The 12,780-nt window shown below is 51.4% G+C and overlaps 4 protein-coding genes across 4 annotated transcripts; 3 read left to right on the plus strand and 1 right to left on the minus strand.

Moving 5' to 3' along the window:
- Positions 1–460: 460 nt before the first annotated feature.
- On the plus strand, positions 461–1,480 carry FOBCDRAFT_238223 (uncharacterized protein; the record flags this gene model as incomplete). The annotated part of the gene is made up of 2 exons (XM_031177541.2): positions 461–982; positions 1,037–1,480. 2 exons carry the CDS (start codon positions 461–463, stop codon positions 1,478–1,480), a joined length of 966 nt encoding a protein of 321 aa, XP_031048674.2.
- Positions 1,481–1,886: 406 nt separating this feature from the next.
- On the minus strand, positions 1,887–3,647 carry FOBCDRAFT_219322 (UbiA prenyltransferase family-domain-containing protein). Its single transcript, XM_031177542.3, has one exon. It carries the CDS (start codon positions 3,531–3,533, stop codon positions 2,028–2,030), a length of 1,506 nt encoding a protein of 501 aa, XP_031048675.1. The 5' UTR covers positions 3,534–3,647; the 3' UTR covers positions 1,887–2,027.
- Positions 3,648–4,382: 735 nt separating this feature from the next.
- Positions 4,383–5,716, plus strand: FOBCDRAFT_290827 (uncharacterized protein; the record flags this gene model as incomplete). Its single annotated transcript, XM_031177543.3, has 6 exons — positions 4,383–4,449; positions 4,499–4,542; positions 4,591–4,743; positions 4,792–4,900; positions 4,951–5,182; positions 5,228–5,716. 6 exons carry the CDS (start codon positions 4,383–4,385, stop codon positions 5,634–5,636), a joined length of 1,014 nt encoding a protein of 337 aa, XP_031048676.2. The 3' UTR covers positions 5,637–5,716.
- Positions 5,717–6,245: 529 nt separating this feature from the next.
- Positions 6,246–12,749, plus strand: FOBCDRAFT_290836 (uncharacterized protein; the record flags this gene model as incomplete). Its single annotated transcript, XM_031177544.3, has 5 exons — positions 6,246–6,352; positions 6,676–7,196; positions 7,253–11,814; positions 11,863–12,412; positions 12,499–12,749. The coding sequence occupies 5 exons, from the start codon at positions 6,246–6,248 to the stop codon at positions 12,747–12,749; spliced, it is 5,991 nt and encodes a 1,996-aa protein (XP_031048677.3).
- Between the last annotated feature and the right edge of the window lie 31 nt (positions 12,750–12,780).

Below are 12,780 nucleotides of genomic sequence, written 5' to 3' on the forward strand. Positions count from 1 at the left end.
GTTTCATTGTCTCTGGATCTTGTTTCAGTCCCAGAGCCGCCCACCTCGAGATTGGTCTTTGTCCTCTCCTCGAGGCCTTAAAGCTGCTTCATATCCGGCCTTCTAAGGACCTGTTCTCCATTCTTCAGACAAAACATCACTTTTCCATCTTTCCTAGGTTCATTTTTCCTTTTCTTCTCTCGTTGTGGTTCTATCTTGGCGCTATCCCATCTGTCGCATCTTGACCCGTCGTGCTTTAGCTTTTCCTTGACCCTCTCGCTACTACTACACTTGGACTTCTCGCTTGGACGAGGATCCGTTTTCTTTTTGGGCCGTCATCTTCAAGACCGATCAAGCATTACCAGGCCGGTTGACCCGGACCTATTCCTCTTTTTACGCTTAATCCGTAATCTTGTTACAGGATTCACTTTGTGAATCCCCTCACTTCTCGATTTTACACCCCCACTACTCTTTCTCCATGATGCCGAAACACTCTCGAGCTACAAGCTCATCTCAGAACCGCTACAATGCTGGTATCCCAGTCTCTCTCGCCCCCACTCCTCTATACAACCAGCAGCGCATGACCATGCCCAACTACTACGGCATGAGTACAACTGCTTCTTCTTCTATGCCCCTTCAATCACAAGCTCAACAGCCTACATACGAATCCTACGCTACAACCTCCGCACCACCTGTTTCCGTCCCTGCGCCTGTCCAACACAGACCCAGTTCGGGTGCCTGGGGAGCTGCAGATGACCAGCAACTTCTCACTGCGAGGATGCAAGGCCTGAACTGGCAACAGATCCAATCGAATTACTTTCCCTCCAAGACTCCCAATGCCTGCCGCAAGCGTCACGAGCGATTGCTGGAACGCAAGGGTGCTGATGATTGGGACAACCTCAAGCTTCAGCGTCTGGCTAAGGAGTACATGGCTATGAGAAAGGAGATCTGGAGTGGTCTCGCAGCTCGAACAGGCGAGAAGTGGAACGTAGTCGAAGCCAAGGTACGTTGTCATCTTTATCACTATGGTGAGAACATCTACTAACATACTCTGCAGTGCATGTCAAATGGCCTCAAGAATCTGCAAAGCGCAGCCCGCGCCGCAGCCCGCCGCGACCGTCTCGAGTCCGGCGCTCTCTCAGGGTATGACGACGACAGCGGCATCTCCGGCATGGGCCTGACACCGGTTGACGAACTAGACGCATCCTATAGCAGCCCCGAGACTACCGCCTCGTCCGTCGTGGCCTCGGCCAACACGTCCTTCCAGCAGCTCCAGCCTCACCACATGGCCGCTGCCGTCCAGTACAGCCTCGGAGCCTATGCGCCAGGCTACGGCGGCCACGGTTACTCCTCGAGCGTGAGCTCCCAAGCGAGTGCGGGTCATCCCTACGGCCATCATGGTCATAGTCAGGGGAACAGTCCGCAGTACATGACGCAGCGACCGCAAAGTTCAGATATGGGCATTGGGAATCTTATTAACCGTCCAGGAAGAGGTGTTTAACCTTGATCCATTCTCTCTTTTATACGCTTGTTTTACGACTTTTCAACAAAGCCTCGTCGGAGGCACTACCCACCCTCGCCGTCCATTCTTTTTGTCAATCCTTATAATCCAGCATACTGCATGGCGAGCAGCAGGGTTTACGCGGTGTTTGGCGCTTTCTAGGCAGTTATAACGACGATAACTCAGGATATTTTGCTCTAGGGGCGTTACTTGCTTAATGTTTTTATTAGTATTCTTTCTTTGTCTGTTTGTTTAAAATGGTGGTCAGGAGGAGTGGGAATGATCATGGCACATTTCCTTTGTATAACTAGAGATAGAGATACCACGACATGAGGTGCATGAGGATCTAGCAGCGCATTGTCTTTTGCAATCTATTTACGCATTCGCTATGAAGAAGTGTTTCGTCTTTCATGTCCTTCTTCTATTCACAGAATCTACAGTTGTGATGTATGAGTGAGTTTCTTACAGTTGACAAAGCCAAATGCGGCAAATCTATTTCCCGTCACAGATACAATTGTTGTTACATATTCATTCGTTATCCTACACGTCACCGCACAGGCTTATCGTGCTGCAACTGGCTATTTGCACTCTCCGCAGCCATGCCCATCATCTCATCCAGTTCCTCCTCCTCCCACTCTCCCTCCTCTTCGCCAAAAACACTCCTCCAGACTCTGCTCCACATTCCCTTCTTGTGTAACAAAGCCAGGATCATAATGCCAGGGAGATGCCATACACTGGCCCAGAAAAGGCTTCTCGCGCTGCCCTGGTGACCCTCGTACCGCCAGAAGCGCACGGCTTCTTTGATAAGCCAGGCATTTATTGGTAAACTTGTTACTGCGAAGGACCACTCGGTTACTCCTGCGGCGCAGAGAGATACACAGAGGGGAATGAAGACGAAGCTGTAACGCAGAGCGACTCGGCCGTTTCGTGCGGGATTTGTCCATGCTAGCATTCGAAGACCGGCCTTTTTGTACTCTTCGCGAATGGGCCAGCTGAGCGCCATGAAGTGGGGGAATTGCCATGCGAATAACAGACCAGCCATGACCCAGCCGCCAATGGATGAACCGTCGGGGGAGAATAAAAGCTCACGCCATGAACCGTCTTTTGTGGCAGTCTCGCCAGCAGCCGCAGCCCAGCCCATCAGAGGAGGAATGCCACCTACCACCGCTCCGATCCAGGTATTGAAAGCCGTTACGGCCTTGAGAGGTGTGTACATTCCAGCGTAGATAACAATATTGGCGAACCCAAGTCCGGAAACAGTGGGGTTGACACCAAAGTACAAGGCGCCTGTACCCAAAACTCCAGACAAGACTGCGAACAGAACCGCAGCCCTTTGAGAGATGAGTTTTCGCACGAGCGGTCGGTTTCGAGTTCGAGTCATCTTAGCATCCGTCGAAGGCTCATAAAGCATGTTTAGAGCATTGGCGCTAGAAGAACATAGCGTCGTGCCAATCGTGAGGAATAATAATGTTAAAGGACTCAAACTCGGTGTCTCGGTAGTACTCGGCGACAGCATTTCGGGAACGGGGTATAAAGCGTATGTAGCCATAGCGGTAAGGACGACGAGCATTGTTAATCGGGGTTTTGAGAGAGAGAGACATGCGGAGAGGTAGCGTCGGAAAGAACTCGTTTGCGAAGCGGCGTGTGAAGCGAGGAGGGATGAAGCATCTGGAGGTAGTGGTTTTTCGCCGCGAGCTGCAGCGGCCGCAGCTTCAGCCGCGGCTTTCTCTCTCCGTTGAGCCTGTCGTCTTCGATGAGGTGCTAGTTCCTGTTCCGGCTCCGTCTGCGCAGTATTCGTAGAAGATATCGTAGCCGCCGAAGCCGACGTGGATCTAATGCCATTGGCACGCCGTAATATTACAAAATCGAGACATGTCGATCTATCAAACAATCTATTCGAGAGGAAAAACGAAGACCCCTTCCATGGAGTGGCAGCGACTATTCTAGGCGGCTGGAAGGCTGCGGACGAGGACATGCACCGTCGGCTGGCGGGTGCAGCTGCTTTGAGGAGGATCTTCTCCGCGGCGGGGAGGAGACATCGTGGTGGTCGCATTATGGCGTGGAGATTGCGATTGGGTTCATGGCGGTGCTGGACACGCCGGGTTGAACGGTGACGGGGAGCTGGGAGCTGACTGGGAGTGGTTCGACTGGTGATGCTGCAGCAGATTCTTGATGCAATGGTGGATAACCCGATTGGGGAATCCTGGGGAAGGAAACGTGATTTATCACGTGCAGAAGCAGTTGGAGAAGGACCCCGCGACCTCTTGCTTGTTATTATTCGAAATCCATGAATTCTTATTGAGCGCCGCTAAACCCAATCAAAGTCACCAAGATCCTCATTATTTCATCAAAGTTTGATCTTATGAAGATCAATCGCAAGTCTCACGGAATTCTTGTGATCATTTTGGGTGGAATAACCGACAAGTGCCGGTAGCAACTCAATCGCCTCCCCTCCGCAGCAAGTTCACAATCGGAGAACCACTTCGACCCACGCGTTTCCACCACATGATCACAGCATCGTCTCTACATTGGCGTAGAAAGTTTTTACCCCATCAATTCAAGTGAATTGGGATCTGGAAATGGTGCTGCCTGGAGAAGGGAAACCCCTCTTGCCTCGTCATTCTCGTCGTGGTAATTGCAGCCGAATGACAGGAGAGAAACAAGCGTTTCGGGTAGCCAAGCCGAGCGAATGGCCGCCAAAGTTTCCGTCATGCTCTAACTCTGGTGGGGGTCAGCTCGGCTTGGTGACTTGACTTGAGAAGAACGACTCCATCGACGAGTTTGATGATAAAGCCCAATATTGTCGAAATTGACAAGAATATTATTTAAACAACAATTGACTCCTTATTCTCTGCGAATTTCTTCAAAGAAAGCAGCTCATCCGCATTGATATATCGCTGACATGACGACATTGTTGGACGCTCTTCGCCAGACCAGTCGAGTTGACTGCGATACTCTTGATTCGAATGGTATGAGCCACAAACATGTCACAGGCCTCGATTACTAACTCAATAATAGTCGCTCATGAGTTAGGTCCCTTTGTGGATTGCACATCTAACCAGGTAAGCGTGCTCTCCATGCCCGTGTCTCCCAGCAGTGCTGACCTTCAGGCAATCGCATTCTCGGAGATCTCGAGACCGCTTGCTGGAGAACCCCTTTTGCATCACGATGCGCTGATCAGAGAGGCCATTCAAAGTGCCCGTGGGGCACTGAAGGACTTGCAAGGGTCCGCGACGTTTGAGGAGTTTGTTGTACAGATCTTGGTATGGCAGCAGAAAACCCACGCAATGGAGCTTTACTGACCTGACAAGATGGTAAAACTTCAACTATTGATCGTACCTAATGTTACAGGCTACGTGCATATTCAGACCAACCCAAAGCTGTCCTACTCAACCAACGGTACCATTAGTGACGCCTACCGTAAGCCTTCCGTTTCGTATCTCTGTTGCTCACGCTCACTAGCTATATAGGTATCGTGAATATCTTTAAACACCTGGCGCCGGACTTCGACGAGAAGAGGGTGTGCATCAAGATCCCCGCAACTTGGGAAGGTCTTCAGGCATGTCGAACACTTGAGATGAAAGGAATCGCGACTCTTGCGACTACCATGTTTTGCATGGAGCAAGCGGCATTGGCTGCCGAGGCCCAGTGTACATACATCGCACCATATGTCAATGAGCTCAAAGTTCATTTTGAAGCTGGGTGAGTTTGACTTGTTACGGGCCCTCGCCATTCTAACAATCACAGATACGTTGACGAAAACAAAGCCTTTGAGTTTTGTCGCGAAGCACAAGCCTACTACATTAGCCATTCATTCCGCACACAAGTGTTGGCAGCATCACTCACATCTGTGGATGAAGTGATGCAGCTTGCCGGGATACAACATGTCACGATTTCACCGAACTTGCTCAATGAACTCGCTGCTGACTTGTCGACCTGGAATGGCACACTGGGCGAATACTTCGCGCAAGGCCCTGCGAAGAAGAGCTGGGAAACGAAAGACTACAATGCCCTGGTTAGGGATGAAAGCTCATGGAGAATGGCTTTCACCAGAAGTGGCTTTGGTACGAGTGAAGGTAAGATTATCCAGGCCATTAACTACTTCGCCGACTTCCAAGACAAGCTCGAGGGACTTGTGAAGCAGCATGCTGGGTGATTCTGGACGCATCAGTCCGTCAAGTTGGTCTTGCAACATCCGATACCGAAATTGGACAAAAGAAGCATCTTACAATACCATAATGAACGACTTCATTCATAGCCCCCATTGCCCTCTCGTGATTACTCGTTATTTGCGATTGAACAAAGAAGCTCAAACAACAGATTGCCAGTTGCTATTTACACGCAACCGTGTGTTTCCGGCTTCTTTGTTACATTGACTGAGCTTCCGCTCTTTTCGGACCTACCAAGTCCGGCTGGAGACAAAGAACAGGCACACCTCACTGATCGAGGGAGGCTTGATTGCACCTCGATTGAGAGGTGCTTGGAGCTTTGGCCTGCCTGTTGCTAATTTTGTGTCAATAGGTGTTATTGTCGACCTTTTTGGGGTTGTTGTTTTGTGTGGCTGGGCGATTGGCCGTCAGGTCACCAACCGTTTTTGTTTCCAACGGTCTCTTCCTCTGTCTCAATGCATTTACACGGGTTGCGACAGACTCTAAGAAAACGTTCATAAAAATGCTGAATTATTCTTAATACAGCAGTCGGAATGCAGCGCAAGATGTTGACCTTTGAGCCAACCCTCGAAAACAAGATCAGCTAAGCTCAAAGGATGAACGGTAACGCCGAGGAAGGGCGATCCTCGTCACAGACCACCCATCAACTTGTCAAAAGGAAGACATCTCTCTTTGTTGCCAACACCATGGCAAACCACTTCTGGTACGTGCGGTGATGCTAGCCTGAGAACAATGGTACTGCCCCCAGGCCATTGCGGCCACCGGACGAGGTTCGCCTCAAAGGGTCTTGCATCAGGTGTGCGATTTAACACCCTCTGTGACCCTCCAGAACTTTTGACCAGTATGACTTCTTTCTCTTTATGCCCTTTCCCTTGTTCTATCCACACCAACTGAGCTCCCAGAATACTCTCACGTACACTCATTTGTTGATACCCTTTATCTCTGTATCTTTTCTTGGCCTTTCATTATACACATAGAGCGTAACCCTCGCAATCCGCCTTTGACGAGCATCTCATCTTGTGGTAGTGTATGGTTGTTCACGCAGATGGAGGAAATGGCCGATATACTCTCATCTGCAGGCCAGGATGAGTCCTCCCTCGATTACGTACCTTCTGACATTGCCGCGACGCGCCTCGACCTTCTTATCGGCCCAAACGATTCACAATGGGTGAAGAAGCACAAGTTTTTCTCTAAAAGACTGAAGTCGGATACTCCCATTAAAGACATCGTTCGAGAAGACTTCACATACTATGAGAGTCGCATGTTGATGCCATCTGATCGCGCAGACGTGAAGGAATTGCAAACTGCCAATACAAAGCGCTACGAGGCTCTTCTGAATGATCGCTTCAAGGGCGTCGAGGATTCTTTGGAAACAAAGCTCACGATGATGTACTTTGGGTTGCCAATTGCTCCAATGGAAGACATTCTCAAAGAGCTCTCCCTGGCTGTGGGTATGGAGGAGGAAGTCCCATTGTACAACATCAAACCACCAATGCATTTTCTTACAGCTCACGACCGTCGCAACTGGGGAAAGGATAGCCTGAAAGGTAAGCTGACTACGATACCTCTTCAAATCTTCAGATACACGACTAACAACATCAAGCTAAGGAAGCCTTCAGTCGGCCCGTCCCGGTTCCACGGGCAAGCGAACCGATTTTGAGTCTTCGTGGAGGCGAAGGACCCAGTTCACCTCAAGCCGCATGCGACGATCGCATCGCTTGTGACTACGTCCCCTCAACTGAGACTCCCGCTGTCCCTGAGGAAGGGTGGACTTATCTTTATAACCTCTATGGGCGCATACCATTTCGCCCTCGCAAGTGGCGATCATTTGCACTCGTCCTACGACAACTATTACATAATAATCCTGACGATATTAGGGAGAGGGAGTACAGATTCGACCTCCATGTTTTTGATAAGAAGACCGGAGACAGGAAAACCATTCGTGACAAATTGCCCTTATCAAGGGATAGTAAAGCAATGCTCTTCCTTGAGGAACACTTTGCCTGGGGCCCGAAAGACAAGTCACACAAGGATTGCTGTACTCTCTTTATTGATTACATTCGGAAGGACTCAGAAAACACAACCGAGCACTGGGAGCCTTCCCAGAAGCAACTGGAGACAGACACCGTCAGGATTGGGCGCTCTCTTGGGTCTTTCCCCAATGGACCTGAGAAGGATGCCATCAGTTATGCTTATATCCCATTCCCCGAAACCAAGACCCAAAGCTTCGTCGCTAGCAACTATGCATCTCAGCAGTACAATGCTTACTTCAGGGCCGCCACTGATATCCTCTTTGGTCGACCTTTGGGCTACTATGATGCGGGATGCTCCGAGTACAACCATGCCTTGTTCCGTCTCTACGACAAGAACAAGCCAGACGCTTCATTGACCGTACCTGTCGTTTACGGTGCCATGGGTCTGCCGCAATCGACTTGGGAGCTTCTTCACCCACTGAACAGCCCCGGCGCTTGCTGGATGATTGAATGCACCTGGCTCGACCCCGATGTGAAACCTCTGATCTTTCCCAACTATTACCCAAGCCCTAACCCTCACTTGTTGGTAAATGACAGTAATTCTGGAGACGAGTATCGCGCAGCCTTCCACCCAATTTGTGAGATTTCTACGGAGGCTTTTGACCCTGAGTCGAGCAGAAAGCTTTCGACCGTGTATGTGCTTGAGGGAGACCCCACAAATAGCTATGGGGATGGCATCAAGGGCTTGGAGATTCTTCCGAAACGTGGATATCGTGGTGGGAACAAGGATGCCTACGGACGCCTTGTTGGCGAGAAGATCGAAACTCTGTCAAGTTGGTTTTTGACCATTCACCCTCATTTTCGCCCTGGGCGCTGTCGTCTGTTCCCTGCTTGGCACGATGGACAAGAGATCTCGGTCGAGATGCCACCTCTGACATCTCAAGCCAGTCAGATCTTTGAAGCAGTATACCAACTCGTATCCAAGACCAAGTACCAGAGAGACATGCGCCAGGATCACATATTGCTCAAGGAGACTCGTTGTGCCAACAGTCTTCAAACTCGAGACACACCATCCTACCTAATCCGCCCTGACGCATCCGACGTTGAATGGTATCGTGTGAGAGAATCCATTACGTCTCCAGACATTACAGTTTCATTTGTCAAGAAATCAGATGTCGACTGGGATGCATGCATATCGGAGGACAACATCTGGGGCATTCGTGATTTTAACCCCGAACTTTATATCACGCGCCCTCGGCTAGGTGCAGATACTCTTGAAATCGAGAACGTCGAAAAAGATGTGATAGTCGACCCTGCCATCAATTACCCTTCATCGCCCCAAAGACTCGGCTCCCCGAGTCCTAATGACAACGAGGTAATTGACCGAGCACGCTCATCCTACAGAGCTGGGGCGTTCGTGAGCCCTACGCTGCCTCATGTCGAAATCCGAGAGCCTCCGGCTTCGAAACTCGCGTTGCCTGAGGCACCGACGCTTTATGGCAAGTTTGAAGCTGAGGAGGAGCAGGAGTATGATGTTGGTGTTTTGGCAACCAGTCGACCTGACTGGGCCAACAGACCTTATCCCGCAGACCGTCCCCGGGTTTATAGACCAGCAGATTCAGATTCAGATTCATATCTTTATGGTTATTCGTTGCAGGGAGATGACTCGCCGTCGGGAGGTGATTCGTTGTCTGGAGACGCCCCTAATCAAAGGGTTGAGATAACAATCCCTAGTGATCACAGCAGTGACGAATCAAGCAGAGGGGACGATGACGCTGGGAGTGGTGACGACGGCGATGACAATGAAGACGATAACGGGACCGAACACGTCGCTACCTCCCGACCTGGTCCTTCCCACAGGTCATCATGGGATTTTGACGACTACGCGCCACGAGAGGCCCGAGAACGCACATGGGCCACTCAACCCAGTATATTTGGTAACCTCGGAGCTGGGTCTTCGCCAGCTGCAATTGGCATCCCTGTGACTGCAGCGCCTGCAGAGAAGATGCTTCGCACCACCAATTCTGGCAACGTCCCGATGATCTCCAAAGCCATCCTCACACCCACCGAGCAAGCTGAGCTGCAGCGCGCCCTCTGGAACACTCGTAACCTGCTTCTCAAGCGCACCATGCAGTGCATCTTTGAGGACTGCGACTTCACCTGCCGGGCTGACGATCATGAGGCCAGGAAGCAACATACTCTGGAAGCTCATAAGTCGCGAATGTGTCCTTGGTGCGATGAGCCAATGTTTGAATGGTGGGATAAGTCTCAGAGGATGAAGCATATGCGGGAGAAGCATACTAGGGACCTGAAGAATGTCTTGGGTCTTGTGGATGAGCCTATTCCTAGGACGACGCCTGCAGTACCGCACCCATCGAAACCCCCTCAGCAACCTGCAGGCTACCCGCCACCGGTAGTTCAAACCCAATCTGCTGAGCCGTTCTCTCTGGGACAAATTCCTAATCCTTTCACTGCACTTCGTTCAGCTCCCCCTCGCCACCCGGCTCCTGTAGCTCATATGGGACCTAGTACAGCGTCGAACCCGGCTCCGGCAGCTCGTCCATTGCCATCCCATCTCTCTGGGTCTCGTCGAGTGCCACCAGACCTCCCTGGCGGTGGTTTGACGGCTAGGCCACCGCCGGTAGAGACACCAACAACAGAAAAGCTTCCGCTTCCTGGTCATGTCCAGAGGGCTATCCAACGAGCGAAAAAGGCACGGGATACACTGGATACACACAAACTTCCTGAGCCTCCACGAAGTCTCTCAAACCCCCCTGCCTGGTATGACATGACTGGACCAGTAGCTGTCCTTGATCCTCCAGACGTTTGTCCCATCCGAAAATGCGCTTTTCCTGATATCAGCGGGCTCGGCTCTTGGGGCTTATGGTACCACATCACGACCGGGCATTGGTGTTCTGAGGTTGCGAAGTGTCCATTCTGCGATCTTCCGTTCTTCGTAGTCGAGGGCACAGATGAGGAAGGCAAAGAAATAAGAAGCAAACGCAAGGTAGAGGATTGTAGGAAGCACATGGACTGTCATGTCTATGATCTCTGGCGTGATCTGCAGCCGGTTTTAGAGCGTCCATATATGGTCTATTCTCAGAACACCGGGAGCCCATTGAGGGGGGAGGTGGGAACCGTTCGGAGGATCAGACCAACGGCGGCAGAAGAGATGGAAGCAAGAGCTCAAGATGCGGCTAGAAAGAAGGCTGACAAGGAAGCCAGGGCGAAGCTCGAACGGGAAGCCGCCGCTCGAGCTGAGGCTTATCTTGAAGCTCGAAAGCGCTCACACCGTCCGCCCGTTAAGAAGTGTCAATACTTCGGGAAGTGCGGTATTGTCATTGGGGATATGACTGCCCCGGAGTATCTTCGTCATATTGAGGAATGCCACAAAACGCGGCAAAGTGAATTGCTTCCATCAAATGATGAGGACGATCAAGATGGAGATGGCGATGACGATGACGAGGATGAGAGCAATAATGACAGTGACAGTGACAATGGGAACCGTGGCAGTTCCAGCGAGCGACAGCCTTCTGGTCGTTCACGTGCTCGAAGTCAGTCTGCTCGGAATGCCTCGAAGAGCAAGTCTCTAAGCCCGACTCCGCGGGTGACTGAGGTCTTTTCAGACGATGAGGTTATGGATGAGTCCAACGAGTCAACTGGTGCTGTGGTGGTAACCAAGAAGCCTGCCTCCAGGAAACCCCCTACGAAGAAAGCGGGCAAGAAACGCAAGGCTCTAACACAGGAGATCAAATCGGCGGTTGAAAGCCACAGCGAAGCCGCTTCTACAGTTTCTCGTGGTCGGCGACGGCATACCAAGGCTCAGGAAGAACCGCCTGAGACAACGGCTTCCTCCACTGAAGCACAAGGCAGCGAGGCTCAAAGCAGTGTCGCCCGAGGACGAGCCCAGAGCAAGAAGGCCAGGAAGACTCACCATACGGGAGAGAAGGATGGCGAGTATAAAGATGATGGGTATGAGACTGATGACTACGACGAGGAACCAAATGAGCAAGGAGGAAAGCCCTTCCGTCGTCGAGCGAAGTCTCCAGACTGGGTGAAGAAACTCGGCCCTGAAGATCCCGACTTTGATCCCAACGAGGACATGTACTGCTCCAAGTGTCTCCGCAAGGTGCCTAAGAAGCGAACCAAGAGTCCCAACCACTCGCCCATCGGTCGCGATGCAGAAGTCGAGGTATGTATCTATCCCTACCATGCTGAAAGGCATACTAACGCACCACAGGCACATACCGACAAGAGACGATGCTGCGGTATTCGCAACGCTCCAGGCTCAATTGAACGTCTCCCCAACCGCAGCGGTTGGATCAAAGGCTCTGACATACCCAAGGCGCTCGGCAAGATCAAGAAATCATTCCGCCGTCGCTACCCAACATACGCACGCACGGTCTATCCTACCAACTCAAGCGACCAGTTCGCATCAGTCTGGCGCTCCGACCCCAATAACCCAGATAACAATGAATGGTGGGACATTCCCTGGCCTCCCTACGAAGGGGACCCTCCTTTCCCTGGATCGTGGGAAGCGCCCGGTCTGCCATGGGATGACACCTCGGATGGACGAAAGCGACGCAAGATGTACACCGGAGTAGAAGTTCCTGATACTTTGTATAAGTATCAGAGCGACACTGACACTGATGGGTCGATGCATGCGACTGTTCCGGAGGACATTAGGAATCTCAACATTGATGCTACTCCGGCATTAAAGAGGCCTGAGAGTGCAATTACTTCAATTGAGGAGGAGACTGAGGAACCCGCTGCGAAGAAGGCCAAGACTGGTAAGTACCAACACTATCCTCCCGTTCCGTCCTCTTCCCTACCGCTCTCCAATGCCTTGATATGAACAGGACTAACATTGTCACAGGCACCAAGGTTCCCAAACGTGGGAGGAAGGCCAGCACGCAACTCTCGCGTGCCTCGAGTCGAATTCGTATGCAGAAAACCGCTACCGCTTCTCCTGCTCCTTCGACGGCTGCTTCGGTTGCGGCTGTGGCACCTGCTTCGAAGGCTGCTTCGAAAACTGCACCAAAACCTGCACCTAAAAAAGCGGCTGGCTCAAAGACTGCGACTCCGGCTCCAGAGCCTGATTATGATAGCAATGATCCGGATAGGTGATTTGTTTGACAGTATGGTATTCGAGTTGAAC

Source organism: Fusarium oxysporum, chromosome III, assembly GCF_013085055.1.
Source record: "Fusarium oxysporum Fo47 chromosome III, complete sequence".
Classification (NCBI taxonomy): Eukaryota; Fungi; Ascomycota; class Sordariomycetes; order Hypocreales; family Nectriaceae; genus Fusarium; species Fusarium oxysporum.